At 38.0% G+C, this 27,119-nt stretch overlaps 1 protein-coding gene across 2 annotated transcripts; it reads left to right on the forward strand.

The window, feature by feature from the left end:
- The first annotated feature begins 23 nt into the window (after positions 1-23).
- Positions 24-26,479, forward strand: MAPK9 (mitogen-activated protein kinase 9). 2 transcript variants are annotated; one of them, XM_069028502.1, is made up of 12 exons: positions 24-105; positions 3,913-4,087; positions 7,952-8,081; positions 9,245-9,303; positions 10,201-10,339; positions 10,550-10,715; positions 11,975-12,046; positions 15,878-16,060; positions 16,568-16,692; positions 17,216-17,279; positions 18,751-18,822; positions 19,575-26,479. In XM_069028502.1, exons 2-12 carry the CDS (start codon positions 3,966-3,968, stop codon positions 19,715-19,717), a joined length of 1,275 nt encoding a protein of 424 aa, XP_068884603.1. In that variant the 5' UTR covers positions 24-105; positions 3,913-3,965; the 3' UTR covers positions 19,718-26,479. The 2 variants fall into 2 exon arrangements, with proteins under 2 accessions (XP_068884603.1, XP_068884605.1); XM_069028504.1 differs by having other exon boundaries at positions 19,570-19,678.
- Positions 26,480-27,119: the final 640 nt, after the last annotated feature.

A 27,119-nucleotide genomic window follows, 5' to 3' on the forward strand; every position in this document is an offset into this window, starting at 1 on the left:
GGCGGCTGTCAGTCAGGGGCGGTGCCGTGTGGAGCACCGGGAGGCCATTGTGGCTGGGGCAGCGGGAGGCGGCGGCTGCGGCCGGTCCCGCCGCGTCCGACCCAGGTGAGGGGGCGGCCGTGAGGGGCGTGCTGGGGCGGCGGGGCTGGAGCCGGGGCGGGACGAGCCCTGGGCCTGACGGAGTCCTCGGCTTGTCCCGCGGCGCCCGCCCGCCGCGGCGCGGGCAGAGCCGGGTCGCCCCGCGGGCCGCTGTCCGGGCCGGGCCGCGCCGGAGGGACGCGGGGGAGCGGCAAGGCCGGGCCCGTCCTCCTCTGGCCGAGCCCCCCGCCCTGCCCGTGCCGCAGTACCGGCCCTGGCGGGAGCCGCCTCTGCTCCTCCCGCTCCACTCTCGCTCCGTGCCGGCTCCGCCGGTGCCCGTGTGCGGGCGGCCCGCGCTCGGCGGTCCCCAGAGCCCCGTCCCGGGAGGGGAGCAGGACCGAGGGCTGCGGTTCCCTCTCGATGGGGCCGCGTCGAGCCCGGGCTTTCTGGAGCCGAAGCGATTTCTCAGCAGAAGTTTTAGGAAAGATATGAGAAGAGTGGTTTTGCTCGGTTCTTACATAAACAGCGAAATGCACGTTTAAACTTTTTCTCTCTTTACTCCAGCTTGCTCTGGCAGAGTGCTGAGATTCTTTCAGTGTTCGCGTGTGTGTGTAGCAGATAGTGGTGAAATCTTCGTTTGATCAGTAGTAACGTGGGTTGCTTAAAGAAGAATGTCTGCTTTCCAAGAGTTTGCAGTTGCAAACTACCTCTAAACTCTGCTGTAATCCTTCGGCATTACTCAGCTGGTGCTTTGTTACACTTTAAAGGTTGTGAGTAGAGGAGTGAGGTGTAGCTCGCTGTGATTTTGTAGCTGGACTCTTACCTTTTGTTATATATTGCTGTAAAGATTAAAAATACCCCTTGACACTATTAGATGATAGTCCTTAAAAGAGCACACCTGAGGTTGAAGTACTTTTGCAAGGGTGAACAAGGGAATAAGGGGAGATTTTCTGCACAGAATTCCCGTATGTTTTCATACACACATTTCCTACGTATATGTGTATTCGTTGCTAATACTGTCAGCAGTGGAATTTTAGCTTAAGGCTTAAAAATCAAGCTAAGTTTCGTGTTGTTCTTGTGTTTCATTGTCAGTAATAACATTTCTGTAACCAAAACAACTCTGGGAATGTGTTCCCGGTCTGTTTGTTTCATATGCTTTTGACTTGAAGATATCCAGAGGACAGATCTGGTTAATAATAACTTGCCATTTTAATAAATATATTTTAGGGAAGTGACTGTTTAATATAGGATATATTCTATAGTGCAGTTGCTTTCAGCTTTTAAAGATTTCTCACTGGAATTCTGTATAAGCCTACTACTGGCAGGTTTGGTGTGTTGGTTATTTTTCTAGTAGGAGAATAATGGATAAGGACTAAGAAACTGATTTGACAGATATACTTCCTACTTGGACAGCAGGAAATCTGTTTTTATTTGGGGGCTCTTGCCCCCAGAATGGATTGTCTGAAGTCCTGTGAACAAATCATGGCACCTAATTTTACATTAATATGTATGTCTGAAGTAATATGTGTCCTGATGCATCCAAGCAACTTGAAGCCCAAGTGAAAGTTAAGACTCGAGATGGAGAGGTGCTTTGCACAGAGAATGGCAAACGTGTTGAAGTACATGAAGCTTGTGTGTTCTGAAGCCCAGTTCTCTCTGTGGGTCTTGTCTAAAACGCTTCCTGATTGCCTGGTGATTTTTAAAAGGTGGCTTTGTGCAGACAAGGATTCTTAAAGGGAGGGGTTTTTCAGGATAATTTCATTTCCCCTATTTTTTTATCTCTGTTACAGAAAGGGTTTCATTAACCCCTGAAGAGGTACAGCGTAGTTTCTTGTGTAACTAACAAGTTGATATCCTGTAACTCGGTACCCAATTTATGCAAAACCTGTACTTTTTTGGTTTTGTCTCTTAAGTCCTTGCAGAGGGAGGATCTTGACCTTTCAGCTGTAACTTTCTTCTGATAATGAAGATTCAGTGAAAATACCATAGCTGCTCAGGAATGGTTCATCAAAAAATTTGGTACCTCAGAGAGCATAGCTTTGGAGTAATGAAAAGGGTTGGAAAGAAGAGTGGGATGTACTGGGGAAGTTGGGAGCTGCTCTTGAGGCATCACTTTGGTCTCACGTTAGTGTGAGCTGGCTGTGGAACTGCATCTGACTGCCTCTAATATGCCTGTGTTGTGTAGGAGATGTTGTTTTTTCCCTCCTTCTCCCTGTGACAGAGGCAGAAAGTTGGTAGCCTACATTTTCCCTTTGCTGATTGTTTCTCCTCTAAAGCTCTTTTTTTTCTAAAGCTTCTAAGAGGAAATGTCAAGTAAACTGACTGTCTAAATTGCTGCTGGAGATGACCCAGTTGAATGTCTGCCTCTTAAAATGCTGCATAGATTTTGAGAAACTAGAAAGTAAAAGGGACTCTAGACATTTCTTGGCAATTTCTTAAGACTATTTCAGTTTGGTTTAAACTTAGTCTTTAATAGGACTGGAAAGTGTTCCACCTATTTTACTGCAGATTCCTTGAGTTTATCTGCTGACATAAAACATGGAAAAGATGCTGCTCCCTCCTACCTGCACTGAGGAAGAGAGAAATCCGGATTCTAATTCTTGAAGCAACTAAAAGTTATTTGTGTGGCTTTGTGCCCTTCTAGGGTGGGTGTCTGGGTTGCTCTTGAGGCTTTTCTGTTTTGCATTGGCTCACAGATTCTTGGTGGGGCCAGTGAGGAGAGAGATGAGCTGTTCTTTCTGTAGCCAAAGCAGACAGCACAGGACACAGCTGCTCTGGGGGAAGGGGCTGTTTGCATTTCCTGTTCTAAGGAACAAGTTTCAAGTGATCTGTCTGTGCAAATCACTCTGGGCTCTAATGGCACTGTCATAGTGAATGTAAAATGAAAAAGGGGAGAATTTGTTAGCAAGCTCTTCAGTAATTACTGAGGTAATTTTCTTGTAAGGTTTGGAAGAGGGATGGACACCCAGGAAAACTGGTGGTCTGTGCTCTTGTTACTGTAGTACATCAGAGCTAAAGAGGTTTAGTCCATTACTGTGCTCTCTGATGTAATTACCTCTAATTCATTCTTCACAGATGGATTTGACTTACTCTCTATTGTGGCAGGAAATAATATTGTGGCTCTTTTAAACTGTAGCACAAAACTCTAATTCTGTAGTACTGTAAGGACACTGATAGTGTCGGGTGTTGTGGTGTGTATAAAATGGGAAGGAGAATGTGTTGCCATAGGTCAGGGAAGGGTTACCTGGCAGAGGTGAGAAGGCAGAGCCCTCCTTGAAATTTCCTGCTGAACAATGCTGAAAGGGATGTTGGAGAAATTGCAGCAGCTGCAGGGATTTAGGGGGCAGTTTTGTTCTTAACCAAGTCTTTTATTAAAACCCCATTTCTTTCTGTCCATGGACTCCATGGATGTCTGCAGTCACTTTTAGCTATGTACTCAGTGTTTGAATAACATAATTTTTGAATATTTTTTTTTCTGTAATACAGAAATTAGTACAGTCCTAGCACATAGTAGTAGTTCTAAGTTATGGAGTAACCTTCAAGGAGTAGAGAGTTTTATTTGGGTGGTTTTGTTTTTACAATTGTTTACTGAGATGCTTTTTGTTTGAGGGATTGGAGTAGGAACATGCATTCCCTAAAGTGTGAAAGCTGTAATTGCTGTCTGTCTGCAAGTACTTTTCATTAGCAGTGGTAATGCACAAAACTGAAAGAACGTTTGCTTAATGGTGTGCTGTTGAAAAATTAATATGTATTAAAATATGTATAATATTTCCCATCTTGTCTGCCTGAAATTAGTGAGATATTGAACATTTGTATTCTTTCTTTTTCTTTGAGATCTTGAAAACTTTGCCAGGTCCCTGAGAGACAAAACTACATGACGCTACACCATGACTGACAGTAAATGTGATAGTCAATTTTACAGTGTTCAAGTTGCAGATTCAACATTCACTGTACTAAAACGTTACCAGCAATTGAAGCCCATAGGATCAGGGGCACAGGGCATTGTTTGGTGAGTAATAAATACTTTATTTAAATATGAAAAGCTATAAATATAAAGCAAAATTTGCATGCATTTCTGGTAGAGGTACCAAAACATAAAACACTGATAATAAATTCTTATGTTACAGGGTTATGGACTAAATAAATTCTAAACCAATTTCTTGCTGTAGTTCATGTGCAAACCTATTATTTTGTTTTGTTTTTAGGGAAAATTAATATTTGGATAACTGCATAGATTAGAATGGTCAACAGATTTCTTCATTTCTCATTAACCACTTTATTTCTGTTTCTAGTTCTCCCATTGCCCTTGTAGTTGTCATATTGCAGTGTAAGGTGTGACAATGGTGAGAGATTCTGGGTTTTACTCTTTTCTTCATCATGGCCCCCTTTCTTCCCCCTCTTTTATTCCCAATCACTCCTGTCCATTTCTAGGAGCCATCAATGCAGTGCCTTGCCATTAACTGGCAGGATGAGGCAAATCAGTGTCATTGTCACTCCATGGATTAACCAGAAAGGGATGCTGTGTGAGGGGTTGGGCTGGCCAGCTCTCCCTTGGTGTGTCACCCCAGCTTTGTGTCCAGCCTCCACTGGCCCAGGACGTGGGAGTCCTTAGGCTGATCCTGAACCTTAGTCTCTTGTATGGCACCACACCTCTGGGCCAGCTAAAGGTAAACACTTTCAAATATTTTTTAGACTGCAGCAATCCATTCTGCGCAGCTTAGTGCCAGCCCATATTTTGTTGGGCAAGACTTACTTGGTAACAGCAGAAATGTTTATTGATGTGGGTTTTCATTCCATAAACAGGGGAGCAAACAGATGTACTCAGGAACTCTGTGATATTAACTTAATCACAACACATGGTGGGCTGTTCGTGCTTTGAATCCAGCCTGCAGTTTGTCTTCATCTATAAAATCTGCAGAATAAGTGTGATGACTCATGTACTGTGAACAACTCCTTGTACAGCACCTGCCCATGTCTTCTTGGCCTTTTCATAACCATAATAAGTTATATAAATAGGAAAAGAGTGCATTTTTGTTGGAACATGTCTTTATTTTGGAATTTTTTAGATAGCCCTCTTGCCCTGCTGATAAATGATGAGCAAGCAAAACGAGAACACCATATTTCATTCTTCTTCAGTGGGTTGAGTGATGAGGGGGTCCTAGATCTTGGCTGTTAGGATTTGGGTAAGATTCAGTATAGTACTGACATTTTCCAGGTATAAGTGTTCTCAGAGTTATGCTTGCTTCAGATGGCATGCAGGAATTCGGGGTGGTTGAAACTATTTCTCCTTTCATTAGAAGCAGAGCATTTCTAAGCCAAACGACTTTAACTATGTCTCTGCTTCAAAATGAAATGCAGGTAGTGTTAAGGTCAATGTGTTGGGAAGAAGAAATTACTTGATTTATTGACTTGTTTTGAAACTACTTGATTTATGGAACAACAGAGTGAAACATTGCATAAATTTTCATCTTCCTGTGAAATAACTCAAGTTGAACAAGGTGCAACATCTTAATTTCTCATAAAATCTTTACTTAAGGGAAAGATACAAAAAATTAGGAAGTAAAATGTAGAAAACTCAGTGTAAGATGAGTGCTATCCTGCTGTGTTTGGCTGAAAAAATTGTCAAGTCATTAGTGTAACACACGGAAGTGATATTTTTTTAATCATCCCATGTTTAACATAAAAATTAGGAAAAGTGTTTTTGGAGTTTTGTGTCTGGATTTCGTTCCTTTTATGAGAAATTTTTAATACCACCTGTGTCACTTTAGGTAGGAGAGGTCTAAATTTGCACTTTTTTTCTCATTATTTTAATGGGAAACTCCATTGGTATTGCAATCTCCATGTAGTTTTATCTTTGATATTAAATTGTAGGAAAAAAAAGTAGTTTTAAAAATATATGCTTGGGAAAAAACAGTAAAAGAGAGCTTGATGAAGATGAAAAAGTAACTCACTTGTTATGTAGAGGATATTCCTAGCTCACACTGCAAACAGGCTAGGAGAGAAACTGGATATACCTTTTGTATTTTATGTACAAAGCACAGATATTTAACTTATTGCACTTCTTTGTTCCTAAATATTAATACATCTGAAGTCTGGTAATCTATTTTGAACTGAATCAAAATAACTTTTGTCTTTAACTTCCTGACATCTTTTTTTTCCTTTCTTGTCCTTGATTTCCTAAATTTTCTAGTCAATCTCCAAAATAAGAGGTTCAGGTGGAGTTCTTCATATGTGCTTAGACTGAGGCTTGATACGTCTGATTTGTTAGATCACAGAGGAACACTTCCCCTAAAATTATTCCTCTATCCACTGCTGCCCTGTGATTTACAGCTAATTCATACAGACCCTGTTGGTTACTGATGTAATACTGATTCACAAGGTATAGTCATTAACATATGGAAGTCATTAAACATTAAAGGCATTGACATATAAAAATTAATTTACATGTACATCTTTTGGATGAATACTGAAATATCAGTGCTTTCATGTTTGGGAGGAAAATAATTTCTCCAACTGTCTGGCCAGTTGCTTTCCTCCCACTTTGTGTTTCCTTTTGCACAGGCATAAAGGCTTTAAATCAGAGATTGATCGTGGCATTCAGTAATGACTTATGCATTTCACAGAACTAAGCTGAAATAAATGCTAGCAAGTCTGTAGGGTAAGTGGCATGTTGGTTCAAATTTGGAGGCATGTCCCAAGAAAACACAGCATCTCCTGGGTGAGCTCTGCTTTGTGGTGGTTTTGCTTTTTTCCAGGAGGGAAAGCAGTGACTTTATGCTGGGAAACTTGATATAATTTGAGTATTGTTGTTCTCAGAGGAAAGCTGTACCTTTTGTTATAGTAATGTAGTGTGATGGTCCTTTTAAGTCTGGTGTCACATATATCTCAATGAGATAGGAAAGGAGCTCACAAAGAGCTTAAATGTGCTTGGAAAAAATGTGAATGAGAATTCTTTCCTACCCTATGAAAGTAACATTAAATGGAAATAGGGTAATGTGGGAACCCTTATTTCAAACTGAAACTGTTTTAAGACTCGATCTCCTGAGTAGCATGTGCTAGGAATTCACATATATTTTGCCAAATAGTCTGTGTAACTAATGAAGAATATTCCCACTTTAGTCTTGTTTTGTTTGTACAGATACTTTAGCTTTAGATTCTTATAGCTATTAAAGCAAGTGTAAACTTTGACCTCAAACTGCAGAGGGAAGGAACAAACACAGCTGAAAAACAGGGTAAATTTAATGGTCATGGTCACTTTTAAACTCTTGTATTCCTCCCTTCAGTCTGAGTTTTCCATAGTTCTCAATTCAGTGCATTTTTTTCCACCCAGAAGCAGATGATGAGTGTAATTTTCTGCTAGGCACTACAGTTTTTTATCATTGCAAACTATCCATGTACAGGAGAATATTGATCCCTGCAGAGGGGATCGTGGAGACATTGTTGTCATTCTCCTTTAGCAAAGAGAAATTTCCACTGCAAATATGAAATGATTGTCAGTCAGCAAAAGTGTCCAAAAAGTATTCCAAATATACAGACTAGGCAGCTGGAATGCTTCTTGATTTCAAATAAGCCTAAAATATTTTTAGATCTTGCAATTTTGAGTGTGAGTCTTGAGTCAGCAGTTTCAGTCTAAAGACAGAAAGGAGATCAGGAAGACCTCTGATGAATGTCAGTGGCTTCTGTTTGACTTACTTGTATTTATTAAAGGATGTGTAGTTTTTAAAGGATGTTTCTTTTCTGAATTAAAATTAGATGTTGTACCAACAGGTTAGTTGTCTTAAATCTTGGTTTCTTTTCCTTCCTCGCTTCTGCCTCCCTTTTGCACCCCCTTCCCCCAACAGACTTCAACTTGTTTGTCTTTGAACACTTCTAGTGCTGCATTTGATACAGTGCTTGGAATCAATGTTGCTGTGAAGAAGCTGAGTCGTCCTTTTCAGAACCAAACCCACGCGAAAAGGGCCTACAGAGAGCTCGTTCTTTTAAAGTGCGTCAATCACAAAAATGTGAGTTGGGCTTTGTGTTTCTCGTTGCTGTGAGTTATCAAAAAAGCTTAGGATTTGCTCTCTCACTTGCTGTTAGTAACCAAAGGAATGGAAATAGTGACTGGAAAGGTTTGCTGTGGGCAATGCAGTTTTCCCCAATGTATGGCTCAGTTTTTGGGTGAGCTGCTTGGGGTATGAAGTGCCAAGGGGAGGAGGTTTTTGCTGTATTGTTGGTACAGGGCTGCCATCAGTGTCAGCTTTAGAGACCAGGCCTTGCTCTCTTGCATTTGCCCTTTTTAAGTCATCTGCAGCAAAGCCTGTTTGGCACTGGGATGGTTTGTGGGTTTGACCATTGTAACTTCCCTGGATTTAAATCTTCTGAGCTTAGGCAAGATTTTTATTAAATACAGTGTTTAACTGGTGAGGTTTTTGGGGGTGCAGCACTGTCTAAAAAAGTGAAATGCTATGGACAATACTTGTGAATTTTGAAATCTTTGAACCCCCTAAAGTGAGTCTTGATGTCAATACTTCAACGTTCAAATACAAGAATATAGGGTTTATGTGATTGCTGTGTTCTGGTACTAATGTGAACTAAAACATTGTTGGTCATTGAAGTTGTGCAGTCAAATGTCAAACTTCCTGCAGTCAATTAGCCTTTCAGGGTTGCTTTTTAAGTAAGCTTTTGGTGAGGCCCAGATGTAGCAGAATAAAAGCAAGGTGGTTATTAAAGATGGCAGTACAGTAATTTTAGCCATTCTGGAAATAGTACATCATAATCTAAGTTTAATGGGATGGCGTGGGGCACCTCTGTGCACGTGGTGTTGGACAGCCTTGGTTAAAATTCCTTGCACAGCATGTGATTGAAAAGAAGAGATTATTATTTATGGGTGGAAACGGGATATATTTCAGGTACTAGGGAGGGAGATAGAAGGTGTCATAGGACAAAATCCCTTTTTTTCTTTTTTGAAGTTATATCTTAGTTCCTTTGGCACACATGCTGCTGTTTGGAACTGTTTCGGAATTGGCAGTTTTTCGGCATATGTGAATTAAGTGCAGCCAAGTAACATTCAAATTGTGTATATAGTAACAGTGTGCACTTTATTTTGCATAGTAACTTCTGCAGTAGTGGGGTTTTATGTGAATTAAAGTAGATGTTTCTTCTAATGTTTGTTTTTATTTTATAGATTATTAGTTTATTAAATGTATTTACACCACAGAAGTCACTAGAAGAATTTCAGGATGTGTAAGTACTAGATATTTTTCATTTTCTCTGACAAATACCGGCCTAAGCCCTAGAGATGGATTTCCAGTATCCTACAGACTTCACGCTTTGAAAATCAAGAGTAGCTAAAAGCTCAAGTGGGAAATAAAAAAGGGATATTTACCTTTTATTCATCAGCCTGCCATACTTTGCTTGCACATGCATCTGGTTTCTGTGCCTTGTCCTTCAGCTGCATGCATCACTTCAGGATAGTAACTTGGTCTGGATAACGTGAGAGCAATTTTTTACTGTACCAGTCACATCAGCACAACAGTATTTTGGCCTCGAATCAGAACTGAATATATTTCTTTTTTATTCAAGCATTATGAATTGGTCTAGAAAGGATTCGTGGCCATTTGATTGGTGGGGTATCCCTAGGTTCCAGTGAATGTGCTGTTGTGAATAGGCTGCTTGGGTAAATGAGGGAGTGTTGTGTCTGAAGAGGGTAAGTAGATGACAACTGAAAATTATTTTATGATTCTTAGTTTTCACTGTGATTATCCTAATTTTTTTATTTTTTAGAGTAAAATACAGTGAAAGAGCATTTATGTTGCAATATCTGCAATCTCTGCATCAGCTTCATTCAGTCTTAGTTTTTCATGATGCATAAAGATAGAATTATTCTCTGTATTACTGTTTATAAAACTAGTGGAATTTTAATATTTTGTGACGGAATATTGAACACTTAATAGTAAGACTTTTTGAATAGCTAATTTTACTTTGTAACTGTGGTCATGTGTGGGGTTTTTTATCATTGGCTTTTTGACCTTTAGGTTAGCAAAGTAGTTGAATTTTTTTAAATACCTCTTAAGCTAAGCTTAAACCTCATATGAAAAGTAAGACTTGAGTTTTCTTAATGCTTTCTTTTTTGTGCTTTAGATATTTGGTTATGGAGCTGATGGATGCAAATTTGTGCCAGGTTATTCATATGGAATTGGATCATGAAAGAATGTCTTATCTTCTTTACCAAATGCTCTGTGGTATCAAGCATCTCCACTCAGCTGGTATCATCCACAGAGTAGGTAGTAGTAGATCATTAACAATACTCTTTGTGAACATGGTTTTTATGAAAAAGGGAGGAAGGGAGGGGGTTGTATAAATAAGCACAAACGCCAGAGCAGGAAAATGCAGTCGTTAGTAAAGTGAATTTTTGGCTTATCCTGATTGTGGAGGGGGGTGTGTGGGTATTATTATTAATCCTTCCTTAACTGAAGTAATTTCTTGTTAGGATTTGAAACCCAGCAACATAGTAGTAAAATCAGATTGCACGCTAAAAATCCTTGATTTTGGACTGGCAAGAACAGCATGTACTAACTTCATGATGACTCCATATGTAGTAACACGGTATTACAGAGCACCAGAGGTTATCCTGGGAATGGGATATAAAGAGAATGGTAAGATGATGAGTAATGCTTTAAATTATCTGTCTAAAGTATGTCTCTCTTGGAACATAACTACTTAAAAAAGAGGAGGGAGGGCTGATTTCCCCCTGTCAAGTTTGTTGTTATTCTAATCATGGTTTTGGAAATCAAAATTATTACAGTGTAATTTTTTATTGAGAGTATAATAGTTTTCTGTGTGCCTTTCTCCATTTAACATTTACTGCTCCCTCTCCCCTGCTATAGTTATATCTTGTCATATATTCACCTATTATCTTTTTGCCATGTTTTTTTATTCTAAAAAAACTGTTTAGACACCGATGCTGGCTGATATAAAAAAACAATAAACCAGAATATCAATATATAAATAATAAACCCTTTACTCTATGTAATTTTATTCTGAAACATCTTCTTTTGACAATGTGCCCCCTTTTACCTCTCTGATATATTAAAATATGCTGCAGATCCCTACCATAAACCATGCCTTGTATTCTCTTAAGTCTGCATAGTGCTCAAAGGGACTGGGTGTTATATTATTAAAACCAACACAGCTGTAATCTATTGAACATTCAGCCAACGGAATTGCTGCCAAGGAAATTGTCTTTGCATTATTGGGGGTTTGCTTGCTGATTTTTACTAGCACTGGACTTGTATGCTTTTTGCTTTATCACTAGAGCTTGTGGATGCCATGGTTTTGTATACCTGTAATTTTGGCTGTCTAAAACAAGGGACTTGTGGGACCTTGCTGGGCCCTTGATAATGATAAAAACACTTTATTTAGTGCAGAAGGCAGCTTGTTGTACAGCACATACTGATGTGGATCAGAACTTCAGCAGAGATTGTTCTGGTTGGGACAAAAATAAATTATCTGCAGGACTGTGGGAATACAGTGTGAGTTTTCAAGTAAATAATTGCGGTATTTAAAAAAAAAATGTCTTTAATCTTTTGTCCTTGTTGCACCTAACATATGATAGTGGATATCTGGTCTGTTGGGTGCATTATGGCAGAAATGGTCCTCCATAAAGTCCTGTTCCCAGGAAGAGATTGTATCCTTCTTCATGGTCATTTCACAAGTGTAAACACTGACTACGTTTTACAACATGCTAATAACAAAATTCAGAATAGTCACTTGGTGTTGATATGATTGAAAATTCATATGAGCAGTTTGGTTTTCCACATTGTTGTGTTTTACTGTAGATGCAGATGGTTTTGTTTGTTTTCCTCACATTTGTTCATGATACTTCATAATTTGATCATTTCACTTTTATTTTCAGTTGATATCTGGTCAGTTGGGTGCATCATGGGAGAATTGGTGAAAGGTTGTGTGATATTCCAAGGCACTGATCGTATCCTTCCCTAGTCATCCTTGAATCCCATTCCACTTCCAACAGAAACACAGTTATTTAGATCTGTATAAAAGTATAAACAATGTTTTCAATAATATGTTTTACTAGATCCACTGTGCTCTTTGAAATTAGTGTCATTAACCAAATTGTTGAGCTTTCCATTTTATTTTCTGAGTAGACTACATTTGATGTAATTTATAGTAGTTGAATCCAATGTGTTAAGAGCTTCAGCTTTTGTAGTTTAAAAGACAGATTCTGCTAGGTTTGAAATACAGAAAATATACTTTATTGCTTTTTTATTCTTGTTCTTTGTAGATAAGTGTTTTAAGCAAAAGCCTACAAAGTTACTTCTTAACTATGCATGGATTTTGCTTATTATTTATTTGAACAGTAGACTAATTTTTTTTATTGCACAATTTTTTGAGTTTCAATCAGATTTTTTTCTTGTTTATAGCGCTTGCTGGGCAAAGATGACCTAATGGCAAGCACACTGCATGAGATCTTTTTTATTATTATTATTTAACATAAAAAGAAAACCTTTCTGGAGGTTCTTTTTTTTCCCCCATTTTATGAAAATTTGATTTTGGATTTACTTTTTCTATAAGATTGCTATTCTTCCATTTCTCCCTCCAATATTTTTGACCAAGATTTCATAGAATCAGAATCTGAGAATAGTTTGGATTGGAAGGGGCCTGAAAAACCAGCTAGTTCCAACCCCCCTGCCAAGGGCAGTGACAACTTCAACTAGACCAGGTTGCTTCAAACCCCATGCAGCCTGGCCTTGAACACTTCCAGGGATGGGGCAACCACAGCTTCTCTGGGGAACCTGCCCTCATAATTGTACTCCAAGTTTTTGAAGTCAATATAATATTTTTGCTCATTAGCAAGGAGCAACCACCACTAAAACATCAGGTGCCTGTTCACAGATACCCGTGTATCTTATAGAGGAGGACTTCCAGTTTTAATGCTAAATTTCATGACAATGATCTTCAGCAGTTGATCATACATTATTTAGTAGTAAAATGACTAAACGTTAAATAAGTCTCTTTTTTTTCTACCTTTCTTCCTTTCTATACTTATTATTTTACCTTTTGAAGCCTTCAGACCAACCTAACACAATTCTTCATGGATGTTGTGTGTCTTTCACCTGCATGTTGTTAGCATGGACTATTTTGATTTATTCATGAATAAGTGAAGGAAATTTTGTTCATACTTGTTGAATATGCAAGTTATGGTTTGTGATTCTCTCAGGGTCACTGAAGTTCCACCAGTCTGTTTCAAGGAGTCTCCTCCTCTGAGAGGGCAGTACTTAGCTGTGCTTACAGGGATTTTTGTTTCTTGTGAGAGTTTCAGTTCTCTTTAATGTGAGATACTGAAAACTGTTTGTGTTGTTGAGGCTTTTCCTGAGTGATCACTGCGTTGGTCAGGTTGTCACCTTCAGCTGCAGGATTGTCTTGGCAGGGTGGTTTATGGGCAGTGCTGCTGTGCATGGCCATGAAGCTTTCCATTTGTTGATTGTGTTTGGGCTTTCTTTTGTTAAATTTAAAAAAGTTAAATTTTAAAATGTCTTAGTATTTGGGCATTTAGAGGAGGGAGCTCAGTTCAGCCTATTGCCCAATGCTTGCCCTTGACTATCTTCTGGAAAACCTACTCTTAGATTCAGTAATTTGTATTTTCCCAGATAGTGGATGGGAGTTTCTGGAGTACTTGCAAGAGTGCTCTGGCTGGAATGAAATGCTCTGTGTTGCCAGGGTGATGGGTACACAGAACCTGCTCCTGACTGTGCTGGGTAGGCCTAAGTTACTACCAGTTGCTGTTGCACTGGAAGCGAGAAATGGAGAAAAACCAGGGAATATAGATACCTAAGGTGAAATAATGGAAAAGCCTAGCAGCAGTGGAGTGTTTTTGATGTTCTGTCTTCCCATATGGAGAAGGAAACTGATTGCCTGACCAATGCAAAAAAGCACGAGGGGTATCTGTGCTTTCTTGGGAAAAGTCATGCTTTGTTGTGATTGTAATAAGGACTCTGTTTTCAGCTTCTCTTCTTCTAGAGTCCCAAAAGGCAAATAGACTTGGTATGGATTAAATGCCTGATTACTTCTGACCCCGAAGTCTCTAGAATGGGGAGAGTGGCTTTGTCTGAAGGCTGGGAGGTCATTCACAGAGAGTTTACTCTGCCTGCTTTATACTGAAATCCTACTTGGGTTTCTGATACGAGGCTTATTTTAAGTCCATCCTATGTTGAGAATTTTTTTTTTCAACTTTTACCATCCGTAAAGCACTTTGAAACTGAGATACTGGTTTTTGCCCATTTTTACCTCTAAAGTGGGACAGGTCATTAAGTTTTCTGCCCTCCCTGTAGTCTTCTGAGACCTCAGTAAACTGGACTCTGATTATCTGACTAACCAGGCTGCTGTTACTCAAAGGAGAAGCATCTTCTTGAATCTAGGTTGGTGGAGATCTCACAAAAATCAGTTTCTCAGCTAGGAACAAAATTTCCTGATGTATGTTAATTATCTCTTTGTGTTTTGTTTTAGCATGACAGTTAACAATATTCACTTCTTAATTTTGATTTTGATACAGCTTTTCCATTGGAATGCATTCAATAAGCAAATAAAATTTTCAATCTTTGTATCAGAAGTCTAAAGTCTTAGCATGGAGCAGTGACTATACATACAATCCTAATTGTATTCTTGACACACTAACTGAAATAGAAGCACCTCAGTGTTTTTAAAATACATCTTAATTCAAAGTACAGCATATTTGTTGTTTAGTTGCATAATCTGTCTATGAGAATGGATAGGTTGAAGTGCTAGATTGTGAATTTAGCTATGAATGTTTGCAAGGTCAGTGGATAGGCTCTGCTAGAATTGCACATTTTTATCAGGAAAAACTGGAAAGTGTAGATCTGAGTAGACTTAAAGATCAAGAATATTAATGCAGTGTCTTCTCAGTGTGATAAATGAGCTTTGTTTCCCCAGCTAGGCTGGTTCAGAGCAGGCTCTGGTATCTCTGTAATGAGTGTCACCATGTCTGGGGAAAATGCCTTCACTTGAGAGAGGAGACACGAGGCACAATTTCAACCTGTGGCTTGTAAATACTATTCTTATAAAATATTTAAATTTTTAATTGGAGAACAGAGTTATCTGGGAGTATTACCATGGTTGATACATTTAAATAAAAGAACCTGGTACAGAACCTTCTGGAATATGGATTTCCTGTTCAGAACTCTTCTGCACCTTTTCTGAAGTTGAAAAAGGAAAAGAAACCAACCCCACCCAAACACCAACCAAAAAAAGCCCCCAACCATCCAACCTACACCCCTGCAAAATGCTCCAACCCAAAACTTGATTTTCTTAAGAGACAGGTACAAAATTCCTTACTTTGGATGGGATGCATTTGTGCTTTAGGGTTTTTTGTATGTTTTTCTCTACCTTCAAGGATCTTCAGTGTTCCTGATGTTACATTGCACTTCAGAAGATTCCATAGCAGCCTTTCTTTTCTGGCCTTAGAGTTGTTTTGCTATGGATACAACTGCCAAATAAAGCTCCTTTTGGACTCTAGAGAAGTATTATAATTAGAAAAAGATACTTAAGCATAATGCATTGTGCAGCACTTCCAGCCTGTCCTTCAGATTACAAAATCTGAGTCTTATATTTGTGTCAGTGTAGCTTTTTGCATGGTAACTCAGAATTCTGCTGATGCTACCATGAAGTTCATCTTTGTGTCCTCTGTTCAAGTTTCCATTAACTTCTCAGATTTTGTAAGTGGTATTTTTGTAGAGTGCAGACTTCAAATTGTTCAGCTGATTTTCCTAAAGATATGGTGCAGATATTGATCAATGGAATAAAGTTATTGAACAATTAGGAACACCATCAGCAGACTTCATGAAGAAATTGCAGCCTACAGTGAGGAATTATGTAGAAAACAGACCAAAATATCCTGGTATTAAGTTTGAAGAGCTCTTCCCAGACTGGATATTTCCATCAGAATCTGATCGTGACAAGTTAAAAAGTAAGGCGAGTTTTTTCTCTCCTTTTTTCTATGATGTTAATTTAAAATGTCTGCAGCACACTTCATTTAAAAACCTAATAAAAGTATTTATTGTAGTAGATGTCAACATTAAAAGCTGCATATCTTCTGTTTCTTTCATTTATGACAAATTCTGGAATCTTAGTAGTAGTTACTAAATACATACTATTTCCCTGTCCCCAGGATTCTGTTTAATTCTCTTAATTTTAATCCATTGAATGTCTGTCATTTAATGTTCTCCAAAAGTAATACTTGTTATTGAGATTATTGCTGATCATCTTTTTCTAGTGCATACAGCTCATGTGGGCTATACTTTAGATAATTCCTGAGAAAGTAAACCCCCTCCCAACAATCCATCTTATTATATTCTGTAGAAAAGAAGTGAAATGTTGCAGTGCATGTCCTCTGTTCCCAGTATTCATTTCCTGTGTCAGACATGAAACTCTACAGCTCTTTTACATGTGTGTTCTTTTCACCTTTACTTTCTAGCCAGCCAAGCTAGAGATTTATTGTCAAAAATGCTTGTAGTAGATCCAGACAAGAGAATTTCTGTAGATGAAGCCTTACGTCATCCTTATATTACTGTCTGGTATGATCCAGCTGAAGCAGAAGCTGTAAGTTTGCAACTAAAATAAATTTTTAAGATTCCAATTTAATAACTTTAAAAATACCTTTAATTTTAGTCAAGAGCATGCTTTGAACTCATTCATTGGCTAGCAGGAGTCACACAGGAAGCCTTCAGATGAGCATTAGGGGAAGAATCACCTGAAGAACAGCTGCTGGTGGGGAGTTGATATAGTTTTGAAAGTGGCTGTTAATATTTCATTTTAGTTACAGAAAGAGGTGCCTGTTTGGTGGCACTCCTGGGCTTTTTGAGACAGGGACTTGCTCTAAGGCCTTGTAAAGCATTACAGTGAATTTAATTTTGGTTGATGCTTTAAACAGCCTTTCAGTGTGAGGCAGGACTTAAAAGCAAATTCTGGAGTTCTAAAATGAATATCTTTGAGGTATAGGGAATAAACTGCCAACAAGGAAGGTAAAAAATGCTAAAAAAGTTGTCATTTTTAGGATTTTTAGTTAAGATTGGGTGTGTTAACCTGATGTAGTAGACACTATAGACTTCTCTTTTCTTTGTAGCCTCCACCTCAAATCTATGATGCACAGTTGGAAGAAAGAGAACATGCAATTGAAGAATGGAAAGGTAAGAAGTGAGCATGACAAATTACATTTATTGTCATATCTTGGGTTATTAATGAGTGGCTGCAGCATGTGCTGGATTGTGTAACAGACTGGAACCCACTATTCCAAATAAGCAGTACTGCCTGTGGCAACAGGAAAAGAAATCAGTAAGGGAAACACGTTGTGTGTGGAGTGAATATTACATAGGTGTGTGTGTGTTCATACATACGTGTAGCATCCTGAAGTCTGCTCAACAAAACGCTGCAGTTTTCTATTTTCCCTTCCCATTGTAATCTGCATAGCTTTTTCCTTGATAGTTTTCTGAAAAAGAAACATGCCTCTTCTCAGTGTGCATTATTTAAGCCATATCTCTTGACAATATTTACTAGTTCATTTGTTCTAGAAATCTTAAATAGCAGGAGAGTTCTTTGGTGTGTTTTTTTTTTCTTTAACCTCATTGCTTATTTATTGACCAAATAGATTAAACTGTTGACTTAAACAAAAGAGTAAACAGCACTGTGGTACTAAAATCAATTCCACCTTACAGTTTTAGTCAAAACCATTAAATGGTGAGGCAGTTAAAATTTTAACATCTGCCATCACAAGACCAAGGGTAATAGACATCTTTTATGACTACTTTGAAAGCTGCTTGCTTTTGTAGAACAGCTTTATAAATTTCAGATATTGATTCTGGCTGATACATACATATATTATCCTTAGGGCATGCCTGCACAGATGGGTAGGCTTCAAATCATCTTTGATTACTGCAAGGTGGAAAAGTAAAATGGATCAGCTAAATCTAATTGAATGCATTTGTAAACATGTTACTCAGAATTGAAGATCTTAATCTATTTAGATACTGTTATCTAAGGTATATTAAGACTCTGGGTATTTACACAAGCTTCTGTGATTTAAGTTACAACTCTTTTTTTTCTGGTTGTTGTTCAGGTATCCTAAGTTGTCCTTGATTAGTAAATGAGGGTTTCATACAATATTTTAACTGTTTACCTTCTTAAAAATATCCAGATTTTCTTCAATACATCCATGGAAATGGTTCTTCAAGAATAAATATTATGTATTATTTTGTTATCAAAGTAAAATTTCCAGGGAGGTTTCCATAGAATCAGATTTGGAATCCAAATCTGATTTTTAATTTTTTTTTTACAGTTAATATTAGTGCATTGTAGGTATACATAAAATTTTGAGGTGGGATATTTGTTATTTTTAAGTGGACAGCTGTCCTATTTATATAATATGTTGATTTTGGTACAATCCTGGTGTCTTTCTGTGATGCTTGATGAAATCTGTATAATTCTCTTATTGCTGTAGGGCTGGAAAGAGGGAAAATAAATACCTCTACAGTTCTACTTCCAGACTGATTCTTAACCATTTCCTTGTATCTTGATACAAATGTGAATGGTATGCAAATCCTCTGTGATTTTACAGTGCTTTTTCTGTCTCTTCTCTCTTTCCTCCCACCATTCTCTCATAAGAATTAATATACAAAGAAGTTATGGATTGGGAAGAAAGGAGCAAGAATGGTGTGGTAAAAGATCAGCCCTCAGGTTAGTCATTGTTTCAGTAGTTCTGTGACTATCACACATAGTGCTGGTCTATGAATGAAGAAATCCTGTTTAATAATGCAGGTAGGCAAAGTTTTTGTTGTTTGGGACTCTTGAGATGGATCTGCCTTTGGAACTCCATGTGCTCTGATTTTTAATTGTTACGAACTTGTAGAAAAAGTTCATTAGTCTTGTGTGTGCCACACCCTGAGCTGATTTCTCCCCAAAGGGCTCAGTCATCAAATGAAATTATCAGCACCACGTTACTTCATCTGGTGCTCAGGTAACTTCTGTGCTGAATGCTGTTCTGTGGCTCAGCATGAACCCCTTTCCTGCAGGGTTAAACAGCCTTAGGGCTCCCTCAGGATACTGAACAGTGCAAAGTATTTGTGCCCATGATTGAATCCTTGTGTTTGCTGCTGTTCTCATGGCTCAGTAATCAGAACATTGTGCTGTCTTTTATTAACTCTATCTGTTAGATTTCTTGACACTCAAGTCACTATTCACACTATACATTGTTAGTTTTTTCTCCCTTTCCTCCACAGAGAGGGAGAGAAATAAAAATCTCTTAAAAGGTCACCTTGGCTTTTGAGTGCTGGGGCCCTTAGTGCTTGCTTTTCTCCTTTTTTATTAATTCCTTGATTTTCTAAGGATTTCTGTGGGGAAAGTGCTGCTCACAGCCCAGAAGCGTGGTTATTTGTGACTGTAATATTGTCTTGCCTCAGATTTTATTATGTTTGGTTTTCTTAGCACAGATGCAGCAGTGAATAGCAACACCAGTCCTTCCCAGTCATCATCTATCAATGACATTTCATCCATGTCAACAGAGCAAACATTGGCCTCAGACACAGACAGCAGCCTGGATGCCTTGACAGGACCCCTCGAAGGATGTCGATGATCAGCCATGATTGCAGACTTGACTATGGAAAAGAACTCTTGTTTCCATTGGGCCTGAATTGCTTGTGAGTTAATGGAACCAAGTAGAAAAACTCCATGTTCTGCATGTTCTGCTGAAGTAATGCCTGTTGTTTTTTTTTACTCAGTTGTTATGAAATTGCCTGCTTAATGTTGTAGAATGAAAGCAAATCAATGTCTAAAGAACAAAAGAAAATTAAATTTAGACACTCTTATAGGCTTTTCTTTGTTTCAGCCTATTTCAGGTGAGCAGTTATAATAGACTTTTAGCCAATAACTCCTCTTGAGTGGGTTCATCAATCCCAGTCCAGCTGGCAGGCTTCTGTGACACAGTGGTTGTTTACATTTTAGTACAGTATTGCTCGTTAGTAGGCTTTCTGAATGTATAGTCCCTATGAAGTTTGTTTTAACGTGTGGCTGTGGCAGTTTGCTTTATATAACGACTGGAGTGTTGTGTGTAAGTGTGAGCTCACATGTGGAATGCTCTCAGTACTATGTTTCAAGGGCAGTTTTTCTTCCACATAGCACTTTTTTTTCTTTTTTTTTTATATCAAACCCTTTCTATCTTCACTTTTCAGCAATTCTCTCTTCTTGTAGAAGAGATAAATGTGAAGTTTAAAGCATAAAGCCATTACTTTGTATTTCACCTGAGTGTCTCTAACTTTTTCAGTCTTTTAAATGTGGATGGAAGATACAGTGGCTTAAATAAATCTTGAGGAAGGATGAGTGACTTTTCTGTGAAGCAGTGCCTGTTCGGAAGAGGACAGTGTGCTAAAATGTTATGTATTTTCTAGCTTGTGATACTCATCCTTTAACAAGCATAAACAGAAAAGGAAATTTTATCTATGATGCTCTTCATTCACTGCAAGCTGATAAAAGGAGAGATGACTTGGGGAGACTTGCAGCCTTAAATAGCTGCATAAATATTTTCCATTTTTTTTAATGGGTCCATTCTATCTAGTGAGCAATTAAAGAAATAAAAGTACAGTAGTTCTGAGTCACTTGTAAATTAAGTATTTAGTTAACAGAGCTTAGCTCTATTCTCACCTTAGGAAACCCTCTATTTGTACTGAGAAGAAAAATGTGTTTAACACGTATTTTCTAAACACAGTGTCAGACAAGAGGAGGAGGTTATTTGCTGCTTCCATACAGATTTATCAATACAGTTTTCAGAATCAGATAATACAAAATTGCCTGTTACATTGCACAATCTGTTGAATTAGAAAATGCATTTGCAGTAGAGTAGGGCTTAAATTGCTTTATAACACACACTTGTGACTTTGTGCACGTTCACTTTGGAGTGCACAGGTGTGAAATTTTGCTAAAGGATCTCATGTGTGCATGTGTGTGACTGAACTATAGAACTGTAAGAGTAATAGACATGTACAAGGTGAGGTAAAACACCACTTTCTTAAAGGCACTATATTTAGCTGTTGATCAGATACTCTTGTCTTGAATGTATAAATAGAACCTGTAACATATACTGGCCCAGACAGCCACTGCATTACTGACATACTTCCCTTGTAAAACACAACTGTCCATTGTTCCAGACCTCATATCTAGAAAAGCAGCACTTTCTCCTTATGCAAATACTGCTTTTATATTAAATTTTTGCCCCTTTTTAATAGCTTAATTTGCTGTAGTAAAAATATCAAGATTTTAATGTCCCAGAAGATTGGGAAAAAAAAAAAAAAGTAGTTAACTTTGGAATTACTCTGGCATCTCTGTTTTTTAAAATTCTGTTTAATTGAATTGCAAGATACTGAGGCTTGTGTTTTTTCTTATTGTTTGGTTATAAACCTATGGATAACTTGCTCTGATCTTTGGATACTGACAGTATATGTGAAATATTTTTAGTGCATTCTTGTCACTGGAGAAACATTTAAAAATACCTATTTACCATATAGCAGAACAGTACAGTTTGCTGTTCATTTGCCTTTTTCAGTCCTTGTTATTTGTGTAAGTTAAAATAGCTGAAGACACCTTCTCACAGTGAACAATTAGTGATTCATTACCAAAGTCATCTGCTGGATTTCATTTTTCAAGACTTCTAAATTTTTCAGCTGAAGGTGCACTGTTCTATGTTCATTTTAACAGTTTCTGCTTTAGAAGACTTAAAGATTTATTTCTTTTTTCCCATGTGATTTGAATATTTGCAGAGTTGAGTTTTTCCTGTTGGACTTGGGCTGCTCAGCACAATGGACGGTCGGACCAGATGACCTCCAGGTCTCTTCCAACCTAAATTATTCTGTGATTCAAATTGTCTTTTAATGTTCTAACAAAACTGTCCTGTCTTCATGACTGGAACTGATATCTGACCTTCTCCTAGTACATACTGTTAGCGTGAATATATACTCATGGCACAAGAAAAGAAACCCCAACCTTGAGATTAACTTGAGTTTATTTGTAATTCTTGTAGGAAAAGCTGTCTCATACCTATTTTTTTTTTAATGTCTTCTTGCTATGGTATGCATTGAAGCTTAATTACAGAATGCCTTCAGAGCATGCATGAAATGTCTGTGGGTATTGTGGATTTTGACTCCACTTTAATTCAAAACCAAATTGCAAGTGCACATGGATTTCCAGAGGACACATATGCAGACAACACACAAAAGCAGCCAGGTGCATGCTGCAGTTCCCAGGTTATCCCAGTGTGTACATGCAGACCTTCAGTGCACTGCATGCAGCTTCTCCCCATATCACTGTTCCTGACTGCAGGGGAAATTCAGTGCCAGGTTTGTGACAGGGTTGTCAATGCCACAAGAACCTCCTCACTGAGGGAAAACAAAATGCAATGTAACTTGACAGGGGTTTAAAAATAAGGAGAGTTTGGTGTGCAATATAATCACTTTTATTCCTAATACTAAAATTATGTATGTGAAGTGATGCAATTGACCATTGTTTTGCACTTTGGCATTTATAAATATTTATATGTATTTAAAGATTATGTGTGTGTATACATATATATTAAGGAAACAGCTCAGTTTTGTAAACATGAATGTTACTTTCCTTTGAGAGACTTTGTATAGTGTTACCACTACTGCAGCATACATAGACAATTTATGAACTATGACTAAAATAAATGGTGGTCAACATAGATACAATCTGTAATCTTAACTGCTCACCTGAAAAAGAAAGGGATCTTTGGCTGTCAATAGATACTTTACCAGAAACTTGTTAAACATCTGAACACTGAGTAGCTGAATGGCATTGCAGAAATGGAGTATGTTTTAAACAGTTAATTTTATCTGTGCTTATATAATTTCTCCTCAAAAAAGCCTTAGAAAGAGAAGCTTGGCATTTTGCAATCTGGGTAAGCAGCCTGTAAGTGTGCTTTGAGGAAATACTGTGATATGATAAGTGTAGGTCAAAATTAAGGCTTTGTCTGCATGGATCATAAAAACTAAACTAGTCTAAGGACTGGAACCTACAGTTTGCAAACAGCCTTTGAAGTTTTGTAATGTTTCCAGCAGGGGCTTGCATTTTCTTGTCAAAAAAATGAAAAACTCAACATTGACTAGAAATTAACTAGTTGGTTGGAGAGTTTCAAAAGCTGTTAGGAACCAGAGTGCTCTTGAAGTTTTGTCTTTTTTTACATCCTAACAGAGCATATGTGTTTATTCCAAATTAATTAAAAGAAAAAAGCGATTCCATATGTTTAATTTTTCTTTCTTAAAGGAAGGACCTTAAGTGCTAAATCGCTTTCCTTAAAGTTACAATTTTATGAATGAAGTAGGATTTAGCTGTTCCAAATATAGCTGACATATGGAGTCTCCAAGGATGGGCTGGGTGAGCCTTGTGTTGTCACAAGGGCCACCCTCCACTTGGGAGTGAGCTAGGAGGTCCCAGCTCCAGGTGCAGACAAACCTTTGTGGTGTTGGGGAGCGCGGGTTCAGCCTTGCAGCAGCAGAGAGTGTTTGGGTAAATGCTGAGCTGCCTTTGTCTGCATATTCTACATGTGTTGTATGGATTCTATCAGGGCTTGATGCTAAACGTAGTGAGACCGTATACTGGGAACCAGATTCTTTCCTGGGATGTGTGTTGTGTAATTCCTGCTCAAAACTGGTTTTGATCCAGGGACACCTGCACCCAGATGCAGAATTTGGACTTGAGTTCTATAATGAATCTAGTGATTTCTTTGCTTTTCCAGAGTGTCTTGAATTATTTTTTTTAACATGTTGAAATATGACAAAAAAAGTGTATTCTGGCTCATTATTTTACATATTTTAGATTGTCTTTTACATGAGTGATGTTTTAAAAGCTTCTTACACAAGTTGTCAAATCAGTTTTGGTTTTTGCCCACTCTGCATGCTAAAATAATGTCTGGAGCTAAAATAATGTTTGAAGTAAACCATCTTTTCTCATATTAGCTTTGGAGGAAAGTGGAGAGATAACCATTGTTTCTGTTTGTGTTTTATAAAATGATTATTTTTGTAGCTAAAATTTCAGTTGTTGGATTTCAGTCCCACAGTGTTGCTTTGTGGATATTAATTTTCTGGGTCCACTATTTCAAACGTGTATAACATGTCCGGTATAAAATTAAACTAATAAAATGCACTCTTCTGCAATTTGTTATTGAAAACATGGCAAATCATTTTGGTCCGAGAATTCAAAACAAAATAGAGAAAAATCCATTTAGCTATTTAAGTTTATTCCTTGATGCTGCTGCTTATTTTTTTAAAAGGTGCTTGCAGTTTTGCACAAAAGAAATCAACTTTATTAATTGCTGGGTTTAAGCACTTTAGGATTCTTCTAAATACAACCATATATGGTGTGAAAAGGAATGAAAACATGCTTAATATGTTTAAATTTTAGTTGCAGTCTTTGCTATTCTGATAGACTTGATCAGCATGTTTCTTTAAACCTGCTTTCAGAGATTTGAAATAAGAAACTTTTTGGGGGCTGAAATTTAACACATAGTAAGAGATCATTTGAGAAATACCTTCTGAGTGGGTCACTTGATTGGCAGTGTGACTACCTGGCCATCTATTTGATAAAGACACAGCAATGTCTGTTCTGTAGCAAGGGCAGCTCACTGTGAGCACTAGGATTCCTTTTTTTAAACAAAGAAACTTTTCTTAGCTCTTGGCTATGCATGATAAAATAGTTGTATATGCTGTGGTGAGGCCAGGACATCTGCCTTGTGGGACTCCCTTGCAGCAGATGCTCTGTGACTCCCACAGGAAGACACTGTCCCTGCTCTGAAATGCTCCAACAAACCCCTGGTATTTGCTGGGGTGTCCTTGAGCAAGTCCCTGTGGCTTTTTTCCCCAGCTGAGCAGTAGCTCAGCACTCCACAGGCTCCTTAGGATAACAAAAGCAGAGGAGGAGGGAGTCAGGTACGAAGAGCATTTGATGCTGGCTGCCTGAAGCAGAGTTCATGTTTGTTGCTGATCACAGAGCTCTTCAATACCCCTGAGGATGTGCTGTTGTCTTGTCTTCTAACTGGGAAAACCATTTTTGAAAACCCAAGTGTGTCACAAGCTTTTCTATGAATTCAGATGCTTAAATTGGTGCTAATTTTTTAAAAGAAAATGTAACAGATGGTTAACAGTGTTATTTGTCTGGTTTTGATACCTATATTTTCTTAACTGGTGGCAAGCCAAACTTTATAAAATGACTAATGTGCATTTTCAGCTTCATTGGATTCCCAGATTTTCCTAAAGTAACAAGTTTAAACTTCCATGGTAGCTACTGCTTCTTTGGAGCCATTGCCTTCAGGTGTTTTATACACTAATCAAATGAACACAATTAAAACAGACAGCAATACCTAACTATCCCTTTCTTTAAATCACGATGTGGTTCCCTAGGTGGTTTTAGCAGTTTAGTGTGATCAAGATGCCTAATTAAGAGCAAATCAGAGATAGCTGTGTGCAGTTAACTCAGTGCATTGAAGCCTTACCTGGTTGTTACGATAATTTATAAAGATTATACAAATATTAATCTATTTTAAAGAGGGAATAACAAGCAGAAATAATGAACTGTTTTCATACAAATTAAAATGTAAATTCCAGAAAATATATTATTTAATGTATTACAGAACATGGGCTATTAAAGAGTGTAATAGGCTCATTGAGTGATTAGTTATGAAATCCAGTTTTATCCAATGACTCAAAATAAACCCCCTCAAAAATGTAGTTCTTTGAGAATTTCTTTTGAAATGCCTTCAAGTTTAACTCCCCTCACAATCCTTTGTTGGTTTGGTCCTCTTTCCCACCTTCTGTTTACTGAATGTCACCAAAAGTAGCATCAAGCCCTATCACTTCTTACAGTGTTCTGGTTTTATGGCCTTAATATCAGTTATAGTTGGTATATAATTTCAGAAGAAAGATGTGCTTTGAAGTCTAACTATAGATACATGTGGCCTCTTCTGCCTACAGAATTAGGCTTTGATTGTCATATCTCATTCTCGATGCTTGTGCAATAGGAACATGTTCCTCTCAATGCAGTGGCTATGTTGTCTGATGCTGGACTTTGGTTTCAGGATGACTAGCAAGTTTTTTGGGGTTTGTTTGGGGTTTTTTTTTATGGACAGCAGTCATGCTTCATTGGTTTTTTAAGCTGATACTCTTTAGGAAACTAGAATTTCATAAGGAAAACTGTCAATAACTAGTCCTGTAGTTCTAGTTAAAGCCTTGTTCTGAAGCTTTTTGGTTGTTTGTTTTTTTTTTCCTTCCAAAAACGTTATCGTAAAACAGTACTAAAGCCACTGTAAAATTACAAATAAATATGTATACATGAAAGATTTGAGCAGTCTGTCTTATTTACTATATTTTTTCTTTCTTGGTTCTTCCTGTGTTGAAGTGGAATGTTTTATTTAACCAATCATGTATAGATTACTTCTTTCAAAACATGGAAGTTTCAGTTACCACTTTAGCTTCCAGTTAACCGAAACATAAGTGTTGGCATGAAAAACTTTAAAATGTTTGGAGCAGCTTTTTCCTGAACAACTGGAATGTTGGGGCACATTAACAGCACTTGCTTTTGCTGCCAAGTGTGTTTTGAAATTTACTGAGGGGGGGTTGTTGTTTAAATGGTAAAAGCTTGAAAAAATAGTTCCACTATGCTTCTTTCGAGGATGATGTGAGTATTTTTGCAAAGACACTGATGAGATTTCCAGGCACCTTGCAGAGCTGTCTACTCTAGCTCCAGGGAATGGGAAGTAAAACTGAACTGCTGCTTTGATCTCCTGGATTTAATGAAGGGTTTCTGATATTAAAGGGAGGATTAGCAGCTGCCTTCCCAGATCCAGGGCGAGGGCTCTCAGCCAGCCTTTGGTGTTGTGAAAGCTTCACCTGGGACAGTCTGAAATTCTTTTTACAGCAGTGTTAATTTCTTGTGTGGAGAACATGGAAGTTTTACCTCTTTACAGGGCTTTGCAATAG

The sequence above is a fragment of the Aphelocoma coerulescens genome, chromosome 13 (genome assembly GCF_041296385.1).
Source record: "Aphelocoma coerulescens isolate FSJ_1873_10779 chromosome 13, UR_Acoe_1.0, whole genome shotgun sequence".
In the NCBI taxonomy this organism is placed as follows: domain Eukaryota; kingdom Metazoa; phylum Chordata; class Aves; order Passeriformes; family Corvidae; genus Aphelocoma; species Aphelocoma coerulescens.

Excerpts from the sequence above, each read along its gene's own strand:
- MAPK9 (XM_069028502.1), top strand. The coding sequence starts at position 3,966 with ATGACTGACAGTAAATGTGATAGTCAATTTTACAGTGTTCAAGTTGCA. Across the intron at positions 9,304-10,200 it reads CTAGAAGAATTTCAGGATGT|ATATTTGGTTATGGAGCTGA; the intron begins GTAAGTACTAGA and ends TTTGTGCTTTAG. Across the intron at positions 16,693-17,215 it reads ATCCAGCTGAAGCAGAAGCT|CCTCCACCTCAAATCTATGA; the intron begins GTAAGTTTGCAA and ends TTTTCTTTGTAG.